The sequence below is a fragment of the Cajanus cajan genome, chromosome 11, assembly GCF_000230855.2.
Source record: "Cajanus cajan strain Asha chromosome 11, NIPB_CcT2T_4, whole genome shotgun sequence".
Taxonomy (NCBI): Eukaryota; Viridiplantae; Streptophyta; class Magnoliopsida; order Fabales; family Fabaceae; genus Cajanus; species Cajanus cajan.
In genome coordinates, this window is record NC_138527.1 from 18,403,168 (window position 1) to 18,419,446 (window position 16,279).

Below are 16,279 nucleotides of genomic sequence, written 5' to 3' on the forward strand. Positions count from 1 at the left end.
TACATGAGATTTAAAACAAAACTAATTGCATAGAGTAAATATTTCACTTCATTTTTAATGTATTTTAAACTTTTTTCATATACAAGTATTTTATTATTTTTAAAACTAAAACAACAACTTATTTCTATGTAAATTTTTTTTCTTATATTTATCTTTTTTAATATTATTTTGGAATTTAAAATAATACCATATTAAAATTATAATAGTATATCTTTTTTTTATATATATATTTTTATAAGTATTATTTCTATTTATTTTATTATTATTTTTATTTATAATTTAAATTTATCAAATAAAAAGTTTAAAATATTTATATTTAATAATATGTTTAAAAATTATATTGACTAATATTTTTTATACTTATATAAAATAAATAAAAAAAGAGTTGTTAGTGCCTTTTTTTTTAGTTTCCCTCCTAAAAATAAATAAAAATTATATTTCCCTCCTAAAAATAAATAAAAATTTAATTTGCTAAAGAAATAAAGAAACTCTGAACAACAGATTTTTGTGGTATATTTATCATTTTATTGCTACTATGGAAGTTGTGCATGCTACGTCATTTGGTAAAATGGAATATTACTACCTTTTAGAAATGTGTAAACGAAAGGAATTTGGCACTTGTCATAAATAATCATTTGAATTCCAGTATGGATCATATGAAACCCATTTGAAAAGATGTTTAAATACTTCCTGCCTTATGAGCTGATTTGCATAAGGACCATCTATTAAGTATATATTTATTTAAAAAAAGTGTGACTTGACACATCATCTATTATGTCATCTTTTAACAAAATTAGTATTTAAGTATGTAGAATATATAGGCCAAATATTATATATAACTAAAATTTATAATAAGATATATGTACAACTATAATATATAATAAATAAATTTAAAATGTATAAGAATAAAAATACCTAAAAAAAACTCTAGTTAAAAAGAAATCCTTAAAAATATTATCGTGCAAGATAATTATTTATATTTAATATATGAGTTGATTTCTCTATGAATTTATTTAAGTATTCTTATTATTTAAATTTTAAAACGCAAGTGAAAATATTTTAAACATTATAGTACAAATGTTTTGAAATCTTTCCTCTCTCTTTCAAATCCTTTCAATATTTTAAGGGAGCTAAAATTGTATTAGAAGAAATAAACCAAAAAAAATAAATTTAAAAAATTGCACTTAAATAAAAATTCATGTAATAATTGAATAAAATAGTTGATCTTCAAAATAATATTTTATAAAAATTCATAATATAATCACATAAAAATCCATCAATTCTCAAAGAAAATTCTATAGTATGAATTTGAATAAAAGAAATATTTATATTACATTTCCGTCAGCCAATTCAAAAGCACACCATTACAATTTGACAACGTGATGAGAAACTTACATGCCTGTCTCTTCCTATGAAAAATATTATTTCCTATGAATTTATTCTACATCAGATAGTGTAGACCCCTAAAATTGTCCGGGTCGGAAATAAAACTCGAAGACCCTCAAAGATCGAAGGAAAGTCAGCCAGAAGGACTCCTAGAAGACCATAGGATGGCTATCTGTAGGTTTAGAGGTCTTAGAGTAGCTTAAAATAAGGAAGTGGAGGGAATGAAGCCCAATACGGCCGTACTAAACTTAATACGGCCGTATTGAAGCTTCAACACGGCCGCAGTGAACTCAATACGGCGTATTAAAGTTTCTGAAACTTCAATACGGCCGTACTGAAATCAATACGGCCGTATTGAAGCTTCAATACAGCCGCAGTGAACTCAACACGGGCGCATTGAAATTTCTGAATTTCAATACGGCCGTATTGAACTCAATACGGCCGTATTGAAGTTCAAAAATTTCAATACGGCCGTATTGATTCCATAGCCCGTATTGCGCCTGTTCCCTATAAATATGGCGTCATTTTGACGTCATAGGACACTTTGGAACATAGTTTCAACCCTCTCCTTGAGTATTCTGGGGTTTTTGAGCAGTGTTCTGCCCTAGAAATCACTCGGAGAGTTGATCCGACGAAGTTCTTGAGCCCCGAGCCATTTTGCTTGAGGATCGAACCTAGTCGAAGGGAAATCCTCCGGATTTCCATAGTTAAAATTTTATAGGAAGGGAGCGAGCGGGCTTGTAGAGCGAGGGAACGCCAAAAAGCTTCCCAGTTTTACGAAATATATAGAAAGCACGCTTCAAAGGTTTCTTCTTCAAAATCCTTCTTTTTACTGCTTTCTGTGTGCATATTTAACTGTCATCATGTAGATAGTTAATTTATAATTGCTTAGAATAAATAGGGGTAATTTAGTAATTCTACACTGTTATTTTAGAAATAATCTGTCATAGGGAACCCGAAAGGGGCGCTGTGGGGTGCTAACACCTTCCCCACGCGTAACCGACTCCCTTACCCGACTCTGGTTGTAATGGCCGAAGTCGATTTTTGAATCGATTGCCTTATCCCTTTTTCCAATGTTTTGAGTAAAACATTGGTGGCGACTCCAAAGAACCCTCCTTTTGCGAAAACCACTAATCCATGGAGGGTCCCGCTTGGGATTAATATGGATTGGTGAATCATTTAAAATTGCTCGTTTGACAAGGTCTCAGTTTGAGAATACGTCATTCTAGCAATCCATATTTTTAAACAAATAAACGAGTCCAACCATAGTTCGCGAATGCCGAAAGCCCCGTTTCGGGCCGGTGGCGACAGATAGCATGCATCTTGACCATATATACTTGGCCTCAACGTACAGTTTTATGCATAAAGATAGATAAGTTGAAAAAAGATGGAGTGATATTGCTAATTGCAAATTAATTGATAATTAATTAATTTAGTTTTACGCATGCGTGCTAATTGCTGAGTCCATTTTAATTTATGACCTATGGCTGCTATATAGGTTTAATTTTAATTTTAATTGCAAAACATTTATCTGTCTTTGCTGATTTGTTATATAGGTTGAATCCTATTTCTTGGCCAAAACTAAATTCTTTATATAGCCAAGACAGTTATCTATCATTGCTGGTTTGTTATGTAGGCTTATTAATCGTATTTCTTATATATAGATTGAATTTTACAAAAGATTAATAATAGTTTATTAATCCTATTTCTTATTATTTTAATTTGTGAAATAAAAAACAAGAGTAATGAGACTAGATCGAAGTTGGATGTTAAGACGAAAAGACCACTCTGGCCTTGTAAGTGACGAATTTAGAAATGGAGTTGATGATTTCATTCGAGTTGCCACAAGAAACCTGGAAATTATTGATGAAGTGGGACACATTCCTTGTCCATGTGCAAAATGTAGAAATCGTTACAGGGATGAAACATTTTGGGTCGAAAAACATTTGTATGACCATGGATTTATGGACGGTTATGTAAATTGGACTCGTCATGGTGAAGAAAGATGGGGGGATAGTACATCAACATTTGTTTCCCAAGATTGCTTTGAGGAGAATAGAAATCCTTACGTGGATATGGTTATGGATGCGGCTTGTGATAATCCAGAAGAAGAAATGGAGGAAGATCCAAATCCATCAGCTTCAAAGTTTTATAACTTACTAAGAGATGCTGACGAACAACTATGGGATGGTTGTAAGAAGCATACGAAATTGTCAGTTGTAACCCAATTCATAAATTTGAAGTCAGAGTTTAATATGAGTGTGAGTTGTTATGATCGAATGTTTGCCATAATCAAAAGCATGCTTCCAGAGTCGGAAAAGTTACCTGAAAATTATTACAAATCCAAGCAAATGGTTAGTGAGTTGGGATTAGGATATGAGAAGATAGATGCATATATTAATCATTGCATGTTGTATTATAAAGAAAATAGTGGTAAGGATGTTTGCTCAGTATGCGGACAATCACGATTTAAACCAAAGGCAAAACATTCTTCAAAATAGAAAGATGTCCCTTACTCAGTGTTGAGATATTTACCCATTATTCCAAGACTCCAACGTCTCTTTATGTCTAAAAATACTTCAAAATATATGCGTTGGCATGTCGATGGTGTGCGTCAAGATGAATCAATTATGACACATCCAGCTGATGCTGATGATTGGAAGAAATTTGACCATACCCATCCAACATTTGCACAAGAACCATGAAATGTTAGGCTTGGACTTTGCACAGATGGATTTAATCCATTTGGTAATTCAAGTACCTCATATTCCTGTTGGCCTGTTTTCCTCACACCATACAATCTTCCCCCAAGTATGTGTATGAAAAGGGAATATATATTTCTCAGTCTTGTGATTCCTGTACCAAAGTCTCCTGGTTGAAGTTTAGATGTGTATCTTAGGCCTCTAATTGATGAGTTGAAAATCTTATGGAACATTGGGGTTAACACTTTTGATGCATGTAGGAAGAAAAATTTCATTATGAAAGCAGCTTATTATGGACAATAAGTGACTTTCCAGCATTTGGAATGTTATCTGGTTGGAGCACTCATGGGAGACTTGCTTGCCCCTATTGTATGGAGCATAATAAATCATTTTATCTAAAACATGGAAGCAAATGTTGTTGGTTTGATTGTCTTCGTCAATTATTGCCCATTGATCATCAATTTCGTTGTGATCGACACTCTTTTAAGAAGTCAACAGTAGTAAAATCTTTACCTCCACAAGAATTTAATGGCATGGATGTCTTAAATATGGTGAATCAACTTCATTCTATTACTTTTGGCTTGAAGGCACCCAAACAACAACAACCTGGCTTTGGTACAAGGCATAATTGGGTGAAGAATAGCATATTCTGGGAATTACCTTATTAGTCCACTAATCTAATACGACACAATTTGGATGTCATGCATGTTGAAAAAATGTGTTTGTCAATATCTTCAACACTGTCATGGACATAAAGGGAAAGACGAAAGACAATGCAAATGCAAGAGCAGATTTGAAAGATATATGTAAACGCTCAAGTTTAGAGTTAATATTTGAGAATGAAATGTATAAAAAGCCAAAGGCGACATATGTCTTGAATGATAATCAAAGAAAGAAAGTGTGTGAGTGGATAAAACAATTAAAATTTCCAGATGGGTATGCATCTAACATATCACGTTGTATTAATATAGATGAAGGAAAGATATATGGAATGAAAAGTCATGACTGCCATGTTTTTATGCAAAGACTAATTCCTTTGGCATTTCGTGATATGTTGCCAAAGCCAATATGGGGAGTATTAACAGAACTCAGCTTGTTTTTCAAAGAAATTTGTGCACATGAGATACGTACTTCCGTCATGGACAATGTTAAGGTTTCCATTATTGAAACAATTTGCAAGCTTGAAAAGATTTTCCCGCCAGCATTCTTTGATTCCATAGAACATTTAATTGTGCATCTCCCTTATGAAGCCAAGGTTGGCAGACCAGTGCAGTACAGATGGATGTATCCATTTGAGAGGTGCATGTTGTACTTGAAAAAGAAGGTTCGAAATAAAGCAAGGGTTGAAGGATCCATTTGTGAAGCTTATATTGTGGAAGAAATTTCTAATTTTGCTTCTATGTACTTTGATCCAACTATACAAACAAGACACACTCAAGTTCCTCGAAATGATGATGGTGGTGAAGATACCAATGGTGATGATAAGTTGTCTATTTTTAAATACCCATGTCGTCCTATTGGCAAAGGTCAAAAAATAATATTAATAGATAAAGAGCTTGAAATTACTGAGACATATGTTCTTGTAAATTGTAAAGAAGTGGAACCTTATCTCCAGTAAGTTTGCTCCCTAATTTCTCAATTTTGGTAGTTTATAGTGAAATTAATTTTCTTATTAATTTTATTATATGTATTAGAAAATTTGAGGATTCGCTAAAGGAAACAAATCCCAATATTGATGAGGTTGAAATAGTGGAAACTCGTGATAAAAAATTCAGTAAATGGTTGAAACATCAAGTGAGTCAACTTACTCATAAATGTATATAATGTTCTTTTTAACGTTCATAATATATACTAAGTGATGCAACCATTTTTCTCTTTGAAATCATTTACAGGTAAGTACAAATCAAGTTGATGATCAAATGATTAAAGAGATAAGTTATGGTCCATCTAAATTTGCAACTTCTTTTAATGACTTAATAGTTAATGGATATAGATTTCATAATAAGGACTATGGACATAATAAAGCCACCATGAATAGTGGGGTATGCGTTCGGGGAAATATATATGATGAGAATGATTTAGACTATTATGGAATTGTTGATGAGATATTAAAATTATCATATCTTGGACATCAAAGAGTAATTATCCTACGCTGCCACTGGTTTGACCCAAATGGTGTCACTATTGATGAAAGATATGGGTTGGTTGATATCAAACATAAATCAAAGCTTCAATCAGATGAGCCATTTGTTTTAGTTGAACAAGCACAACAAGTTTACTACACAAGATACCCACAAAGTGGGGGTAGATCTAGTGATGAATGGTTGGCATCTTGCAAAGTTAGACCAAAACTTTTTATGGCTGAGACATTAAATGATGAATTTGGTGGATCAAATGAGCTAACTTATACTGATTATTATCAAGATGATGGATCCATAAGAGCACACCAAAGTGTTATACACGATGAGACGATACCATTGTTTGATGGAATTTCTCCAATGGAAGAAGTAAGCAACAATGATATACATCATCCAATGGACAACTTGCATCATGATCAGTTCATTGATTATATTGAAGATGATGAGATTGAAGATATTAACGAGTTCATAGATGATGAGGAATTATATGATTCAGAATCTAGTTATGATTAACAACTTGATTTTGAAAGGTGATGAATATATTCTAAAAGGTTTTAGTTTCAACACATTACACATAATTACTCATTTTTTAGTGTTAAAATAAGAAATAGATAAAAAGGTTTCTAATTGGTACTAGTATTGCCTTATTTGATTACTTGTAGTTCTTATGACTTTAATTTCCCATATAAATGATCACCTTTTGTTGTTTTAATTTTATGTAGGTAATCATTATGCCAACTACTCGAGGAAAAAGGTGTCGGGTTAATCAAGCCAATAATCCTCATCAGCTCACTCAAATTGCTTCGAATCCTCCACCACAACATGTTTCTCATCACTCACCTCGTACACTTTTAGAATAACATTTTAATTATTAACTCTATATTTATTTAACTGCAATGGATAAAAACTAACTTTTCTTTACTATGTTTGTCTAGGTGATGGATCTACTAGTTCATTAGCTAATGGTGGTGCTACATTAGCTAGTGGTGGACAATCATCTGATACCACCCCATTGATTAATGGTGGTGAATCAAATACTATCCCAACATCTGATAATCAACAACCTACTATGGTGCCTTCAAGTGAAGATTCTAATGTAGAAGTTGATAGGAGGCAAATAATATCCGTGGAGGCAGTTTCTGAACTGTAAGTAAAATTGAATTTATGAATATGATTAATACTTTAAATTCATGTTATTGAACTATTTGTGGTTTGAATTGAATTATAGGAAGAGGTTTGCTCAACAATTTGTGACTTGTTATATCATTTATGAGGTAATGTCAAGGATGCCTTATGCTGCAGATTGTTGGAAAAGTTATTGCCCTGAAATGAAAGAAATGTTATTTAATGATTTTAAGGTAAGTAATTAATCTAATAGTATTATATATTATATCATTATATCAACAACTATTTTTTTTTACTTTAGTTGTATTATTGCAGGAAAATATCGTTTTGCATCAGAATATGATCGTGTGATGACGAGGGAAGTTTGGGAAAAAACATGCATGGATAGGTATTCTGATCAATTGTGTAAAGACAGGGATAAAGCAATAAAAGTAGCAAACTCAAGAAATCATGAGGATTTAAGGGCTCACAAGCCTAGAGGGATGAAAGTTGAAATATGGAATGGGTTGATTGACATTTGGAAGACACCAGAATGGCAAAAGAAATCTATTGCTGGAAGACAAAACAGGGCTGCCCAGCCTGAAGCAATGGTGCACATAGGAGGCTCAAGAAGCTTCGGGCAACACAAAAAAGCTATGGTAATCAAATCATATTGAAGTTTGTCAATAATTAATGAGTGATGTTTACTTCATTCCTATTGTAATATAATTGTTTTACTTAGATAATCCATGGTAAAAGTTACTTGACTTTTAGATTTATTAATTTAGCTAATATTTGGAATTTGTTACAATTAAAATTGTGTTATTAATGATGTCTTAAAAATCTTTACCTATGGATTTTTTTTAAGTGCAGTTTTTTTTAATTCTTTAACAAGTTGTGAAAGTTGAAGGTTTTGAAAATTAATGAGTTTCTTTGGTAAATTTCATTACTTACAATTTGTACTGTAATCCTTTTACAGGAGGCACAACAGAATCGTCCTGTTTCTTATCGTGAAGTGTATAACAAAGTTCACAAAAAAATGATGGTGAATTTGTCTCAACTAGGGCAAAGAAATTTATTGTATGTTATTTCATATTTTAAGATTGATTATGTACTTTTTTAACCTCTTGCTATTTCACTTATTTTTTTTTGTTTATTATTTGTAGGAAACATGAAGAATCAATGACACAAAAATATGGAGAAGACACTTCATCTTATCCTGTAATTGATTCTGATCTTTGGTTAAAAGTTGCAGGTGAAAACAAGAAGAAAAGAGTGCATGGCATGGGACATAGCTTGGATCTTGGAACTAGTAGCTCTACCCAAGCTTCATCTCCAGATGTTGTAGGTTCCTCTACAAATCTTACGCCTATGACAGAAGAACGGGTCACTACAGTTATAAATAATGCATTGGCCTCTTTTTTGCAAACACAATTACCAGAGATGATGAGGTAAATAATTCAGGCAGTTCAACCATCAACAACACCATCAACCAACCAACAAAGGGAGGATCAAGGACGAGATGATGATTTTACTAGCTTAGGTTGATTACTATTTAGGATGACTCGTTATTTGGATTTTCTTTTGTAAGACATTAACTAGTTTGGGTTTCTTTAAGATAGTATGCACAAGTTGAATTTTGTAAGACATTTAACAATTTGGTTTTGTAAGAGATATTGTTACATGCAACTTTTATTTTAAATCATGTCGAATTGAAAAAAAGTTATGTAGTTGATTTGGATTTATTTAAAATATCAAATTAAGTGGCATATTTACAGGGATTCATGAGAGAATAATGTATATATATAGATAAATTAGGAAGGTTTCGCGAGATATTAGCGAGGGATTCGCGAGGAAACTCAATCTATATGCTTTGATGGATTTGCGTGGGATTAACGAGGGATTTGCGAAGGACATATTTGCGAGGGTTTAGCGAGGGATTTGCGGAAGACATATTTGAGAAGGTTTAGCGAGGGATTTGCGGAGGACATATTTGCGAGGGGTTAGCGAGGGATTAGCGAAGGACATATTTGCGAGGAATTTGCGAAGGACCTCAATTGATATATTGCTATAGCATTGCGAGGAATTAGCGAGCATATCGCGAGGGATAATTGCAACGGAGTGGCGAAAGATTAGCGAGGAAATAATTAAACAATATTTTGCGATGAAGTAGCGACAAAGTAGCGAAGGATATCTTGCGAAGGTTTTGCGAAGTTTTAGCGAGGAAATATTAAATGCAATTAGCGAGGGAATTTAGGTTCTACATTTGCGAGGCAATAGCAAAGAATTAGCGGCACAAAGTTGCGACGGACTAGCGACGCTGGTTGCGAGGGAAAAGCGAATGAATGTGGCGAGGGAATTGCGAGGGATATGCATTCGTTGCTAATTAGCGACTTGAATTTAGCGAGGGAATAGTCCTTCACAAATGCCTCTCTAGTCCCTCGCCATTTTGTTTAGCGAGGGATTTGCGAGGGATCTTTCCCTCTCTAATTTGCAATTTTCTTGTAGTGTTGGACAATTGATGGATAATTTCATCAATATGAAGTATGATGGGGTCGGTGGTGTTAGGCAATACATAATGAAAATGGTGACCCTTACCAATAAACTCAAAGACCTTAAGTGCCCCGTAGCTGACAAATTCCTTGTTCATCATGCTCTCTACTCCTTACCTAGTAAGTTTAATGTCTTGAAAATTTCTTATAATACCCAGCTGAAAGCGGAGTGGGACCTAAACACCCTTATTCCAATTTATGCCCAAGAAGAAGATAGGATTGTGGACACCTAATTTCATCTAGGGGCACATAAACAAAGAAATGGACTTTTAGCATGAAGAAGTAGTTCTCGAAGGCCCGAAAACAACATTAGAGCAAGCTAACATGACATCCAAAGGCTCAAACGTAGAGGGCCATAATTAGAAGCCCAGAACGGGCTGTTTCCAAATCAGAATGGACTGTTCCAAGCTTAGAAAAAAGCCTGTAACCCTAGGTCAAAATGCCTCATTCTGACCTAGTTTATTACATGCAAATTTCAAATCTGGAACAGGCCGTTCTACTTTAGGAGACGTTCTAGTTTCAAATTTTGTATGTAATAGAAAGGTCCATAATGGCTCGTTCTGAATTTAGAATGGTCCATTCTGGTGGATTTTCATGCCTATAAATAGGAGGCCCGTGAACAGTGTAAGGGACTAGAAAATGGATCAAAAAATTGCCTACTAAAGTTCTGTACAGCTCGAAATTCTTTCTTTCTCCCTCATTTTCTATTTCTTGAGAGTTATGAGGCATATTGTAATGTGAAAGGTAGCCAAAAAGTGCCTTAAGACCATCATATTCAAAGTAGTTATAAAAGCTCATCCAAAGAGGTATTTTTCATCAAACTCCTTCCTTAATATCTACTTCTTCTATCGTAAATAAAACCAATCATGTAGACACCTTAAGGTTAATCGTGTAATTTAACTTCAAGCATGTAAATAATCATGAATAAAGAGAACTAAGATTTTAAATTATTATTCTCGATCGTGTTAATTTCATCATAAGGTACCGATTTAGGACGTCGTAGGGTTCCTAACACCTTCCCTACACGTAATCGACCTTCGAATCCAAATTTTGGTTGTGAAGGCCATTTTTGGTATTTTTAATAATCTCTTTTTTTCCTTTTTCTGATATTTTGAGTAAAATATCGGTGGTGACTCTATGAACTCTTTTCAAAATAATTAGTTAGGGATTAGTCTGGTGTCTGGGAACTCCCTAATTGATGAGATTTTCAAAATGGGGGTCCAAATCATCTGTAGGTAAGATTAAAATTTTTCAGGTTCAGAAAGATGGAAACTCCACTAGGGATGCTTAAAACAGGGCCAAGCCCAAATAAACGATGAAATTAGCATAATAAGAATAACAGTTCAAATATTAGTTCCCTTTACTTTGTTTGTTTTGTATGCATTTTTATTTGGATTTGATATCTGTATGTTTGAAATAAGCAACTGTACACAACCCTTTCACACAAAAGTTCCCTCTAGACCCGAGAGCATGGACGCACAAACATAAGGAGTGGTTGATGTACGACCGGTCCAAGTATGGCCTTAGAGCGTGCAAGCCTTGTCGAAAGTCACACTTAAGTTAACAACCAATTACTCTAGCCCGAAATACTGCATCAGACCTTAGAGTTTGCCAAGTGACAGTGACAAAAGGTACTAGGTCCCTATAATGGGGCATCTTGGGAGCCTTTAAAGACTAGTGAGGATAACTAGAACCTTCCTACACCAACACTTTCTTTGACAGAGACCATAAACCATGGATTTGAACCGATCGTGGATGTGCATCGTTTGAGCATATGTTTGCTGCATTGTTGTTTATTTAAACTCTTGTTTATATTTAGAAAGTTTCCCTAGTATAAAGAAAAAACTCAAAAATGCATTATCATGATAGAAAACCTAGTGATGGAAAATAAGATCTGTGAGAAACATGCATTCCTCCATTAAGAAAAAGGGGGTAATCATGCATCTTTAGTGTAGACCCCTAAAATTGTCCGGGTCGGAAATAAGACTCGAAGACTATCAAAGATCAATGGAAAGTCAGCCAGAAGGACTCCCAGAAGACCATAGGATGACTATCTATAGGTTTAGAGGTCTTAGAGTAGCTAAAAATAAGAAAGTGAGAGGAGTGGAGCTCAATACGGCCTCTTTGGAGTTCAGTACGGCCCGTATTGCATTTTTGAACTGCAATACGACCGTACTGAAACCAATACGGCCGTATTGATGTTTTTGAAATTCAATACGGCCGTATTGAATTCAATACGGCCGTATTGAAGTTCAAAACTTCAATACGGGCCGTATTGACACCAGGGGCCGTATTGCGCCTCACCCCTATAAATAAGACGTCATTTGGACGTCATTTGACACTTTTCCACACTTCTTGGACTCTCTCCTTGAGTATTCTGGGGTTTTTGAGCAATGTTCTGCCCTAGGAATCTCTCCGAGAGCCGATCCGACGAAGTTCTTGAGTTCTGAGCATTTAGCTTGAGAATTCGAACTAGTCGAAGGGAAATCTTTTTGATTTCCATAGTAAAGATTAATTTTTAAGGGAAGGAGCGAGCGAGCGTGTAGTGGGAGGGAGCGCCAAAAAGCCTCCTAACATCTGTTTAGATATATAAAAGCACGCTTCAAGAGGTTTTTCTTAAAATCCCTTCTTTTATTGCTTTTTGATTGTCGCATATTTAATATTGTCATCATGTAGATATTTAATTTATAATCGTTTCTAATAAATAGGGGTAATTTAGTAATTTTACACTGTTATTTATAAAATAATCCGTCATAGGGAACCCTAATGGGGCGTTGTGGGGTGCTAACACCTTCCCCGCACGTAACCGACTCCCTTACCCAACTCTGGTTGTAATGGCCAAGGTTGATTTATAAAATCAAATGCCTTAAATCTTTTTCCAATGTTTTGAGTAAAACATTGGTGGCGACTCCAAGAACCCTACCTTTTACGAAAACCACTAATCCATGGAGGGTCCCGCTTGGGGTTAACATGGATTGGTGAATCATTTAATAAAATTGTTAGCTCGACAAGGTCTCAATTTGAGAATAAGTCGTTCTAACAATCCACCACTTTTCAAAACATTAAAACGAGTCCGACCATCGTCGCGAATGCCAAGGTCCGTTTCGGCGGGTGGCAACAGATGGCGACTCCACTGGGGAAGCCTCGAGAGTCAGTCCCATTTAGTGATGGATTCTTTTCAAAAATAATAGTTTAAAATTACTTTATTACCCCTTACTTGTATGATAACATGCTTTATCTATTTGGCTTTAAATAACTGTTGTATGTTTAAATTCTCGCAATTGTTTGAAATACAAACTGCACACGAACCTTTGCACACAACAGTTCCCTCTATACCCGGGGGCATGAGTGGTAAGCCATAGGGAGTGGATGTTAGTACGGCCGGTTGTCGAATGGGTCTATAGGTGCCCGTAGACCGTTGTCGGAAAGCATCACTCAAGGTGATAACCATGAACTTGAGTCCGACAGTTCGTTGGAGCTTTCCATCGACTTACGACAAGAGGAATTGGGTCCCTATAATGGGGGCACCTTGGGGGCCTCAGACCGGTGAGAACAGTTAGAACCACCTTGAATATGCACTTTTCTGCAGGATACCCCTACCTCGTGATTCGCTCGTGACTGTTCGTGGATGAGTGAATTGTTTGTGTATAGGTTTATGTGATATTATTTGTGCATTAATAAAACCTCGTGATAAGGTCTAAAGAATACTCCTCATGCATGAAAATACCATGACATGAGAGGAAAGACCATGTGTGAAAATATAATAAAAGTAAGGAGCATGTGCATCATTACCAATAAGACATCATGCATCCTCATAAACCATGCATTTTAGGTTCACCAATACCTCTTGACATGAGTGAAAGAGACCCACGACTATTGAGTTTCTCCGTTGGGGAGGGATCATAAGTCAAGGAGGGTGGTAACACTCCGTTTTAAAAAGGCAACGCCTTAAAAATGGAGGGTTATCAAGCTCATGTCAAGAGCGTATTCATCCCATAAATAAACTAATTAAACATTCATTTTAGAAAGTGGCTGGTCATCTCTCTGTCCTCACACGCGCGCAAAAAATCAAGAAGATGGAAGCGCTGGAGGACCAAAATAAGAAGCTTACAGCCGAGCTCTCACAGCTCAAAGAACAAATGGCGCAAATGATGGAACTCATGCGTCATCATAATGTACATGGGTCTCACCACAGCGACCATGAGTCCCATCATCATGAGGAGGAGGAGCACGAGGAAGAACCTCCACGAGCTGTACCCCTTGGGACGGGGATCATGATTAAAGAGCCCGAGGTTTCAAAGGAACAATTCCATGCTCTTGAGGATCGGCTAAGGGCTATGGAGGGGCATGTTGGAGGAAGAGTGGAACAAGGGCTGAAAAGTGGGAAGCTAGTTAAACCTTCCCAATCATTTAAAGCTAAGAAGACCTTCGGGAAGAAGAAGGAGGGAGGAGTCAATGCTGTAAATGTTTCTTTATCTTCTTCCACTTCGAAGTCAGGAAAGTCACAATACAACCCTGTGAAGAAGTTTGATAAACTTCCGACCACATATAGTGACCTCCTGCCGAAGCTAGTAGAAGCACGTCTTCTAGCTTACATTCCACTAAGGAAGATTGATCCACCTCATCCCGATTGGTACAAACCGCAAGACAAATGTCTATACCATTCGGGGGCATCGGGGCATTCAACGGAGAACTGTAGAGCTCTCAAAAATAAGGTCCAAGACCTTATCGATGCCGGATGGATCACCTTTGATTCGATAGCGCCCGACGTAAGTAAGAATCCTCGGCTAAAGCAGGAATAGAGAGAAGAACTGATGGAGGAGGCCCATGGACTAAGGGCCCAACTACTAGAGCCATGGCAAGGATGATGCATGAAGAGTGGGCCCAAGCCCAAGGAAAGCCCACTACTTTATTTTGTTGGGCTTTGTTTCAAGCCCATTAGATTAGGGTTAGCATAGGAGTGGGCCTTAGTGCCATGTATTTCTTTTGGGCCTTGTATTTTCGGCCTAGTAGTGTAGGAATGTCATTTAGAGGTCATGTGAATTTAGGGTTAATTAGGTTACATGTGAATCTCCATTAGCATGTAATTAGAAGCACATTTGGAGTGCATTTCGGCCATGTGCTACACATGCACAAGGTGTGATCCGAAATGCAACTCAAATAGCTTCCTAATTACATGCCAAATGAGTGCACATGGGGGGGTGGCCGGTTGGCACCAAAATTTGAATTTTAGAATTCAAATTTTGGCGCCTAGAGTTAAGTTAACCATACCATGGTTTTACTTAACTCTAGGTGAACCCAACTTAAACCCTTAACCTAATTTCTATTATAAATACTTGTATGACCGGATTGTAGGATACTTTTGGATGATATATTGATGAGATTTCTTTCCATAGAAATTGCCTATCCGAAAGTCACTCTCCCAAACTCTACCCTACTTGAGATCCTCTCCTTGTAGAGCTAGGGAAACCTTCCTTCTTCCGGACTTAGCTAGACGCAAGCTAGAGTCACATTGGTGCTTCTTGGAGCTTCCATTCCTTGTCAATCTTCCAAGGAACCGAGGAGCATTGAGGGAATTCTTGAGGATTTCCAAGTGGAACCTCATCAAGTGGTATCAAGAGCTTCGGTCTTCAAGAGATAAGTCATCTTCTTGAATTTTGATCCGTGGTTCAACTTGTCATCTTGTGTTCTTATTGTTCAATGTTTGAGTTCATGTCATTTTAGAGTTGATTCTTTCCTAGATCTATTTTCTTGTCTTAAAATTGATGGATCTAGTTTTGGATTTGCTTGAGTGATTCATATATGCATTTTACTTTGAATTGCTTCCATGAATCATGCTCCATTCTCTTGTGCTTAATTAGGAATTTTCTGCCTAATAGCCTTTGAATTTGTTTGAGTCATCTTTGCATCTTATTCGGTCATTTAAATGCTTGAGTCTTTTATTTTTAAATCCATGTCTAGTAGGTTTGTGTAGTTCTTTTATGTTCATCTATCTTAGCTATGCTTGTTGATCCTTGATTTTTGATTTGCACCTTGAAACCATTTTCTGGATTTGGCCGAGATCCATTTCTTTTCTTTGGTATAAGCTCATGAATTTTTGTTTCATTTTTGAGTTCATAAACTACTATTAGATCATTAGTAGTTTTCTTAGAATTTTAGGCTTCCAAAATTTTGAAAAAAATGTCTTACACAAAAATTCTTCAATCCGTGAGTGTTTGATCTTGTATCATTGGTGTGTGCTGAAAAATTGTGTTAGGATTGTAATTTGAATTTGAAAATTGGAGCCAAAACCGTGCATGTGCTACATAAACCAACCAAGCAACAAAAGCATGTCACATGTTCATTACATTTTGAACTAATTTGTGTGGCATTTGAATTTCAATTTGAATTCGGTTTT

The 16,279-nt window shown here is 35.7% G+C and overlaps 1 protein-coding gene across 1 annotated transcript; it reads left to right on the forward strand.

The window, feature by feature from the left end:
* Positions 1–3,131: 3,131 nt before the first annotated feature.
* Positions 3,132–4,756, forward strand: LOC145953411 (uncharacterized). The gene is made up of 2 exons (XM_083067361.1): positions 3,132–3,740; positions 4,349–4,756. Exons 1-2 carry the CDS (start codon positions 3,132–3,134, stop codon positions 4,754–4,756), a joined length of 1,017 nt encoding a protein of 338 aa, XP_082923487.1.
* Positions 4,757–16,279: the final 11,523 nt, after the last annotated feature.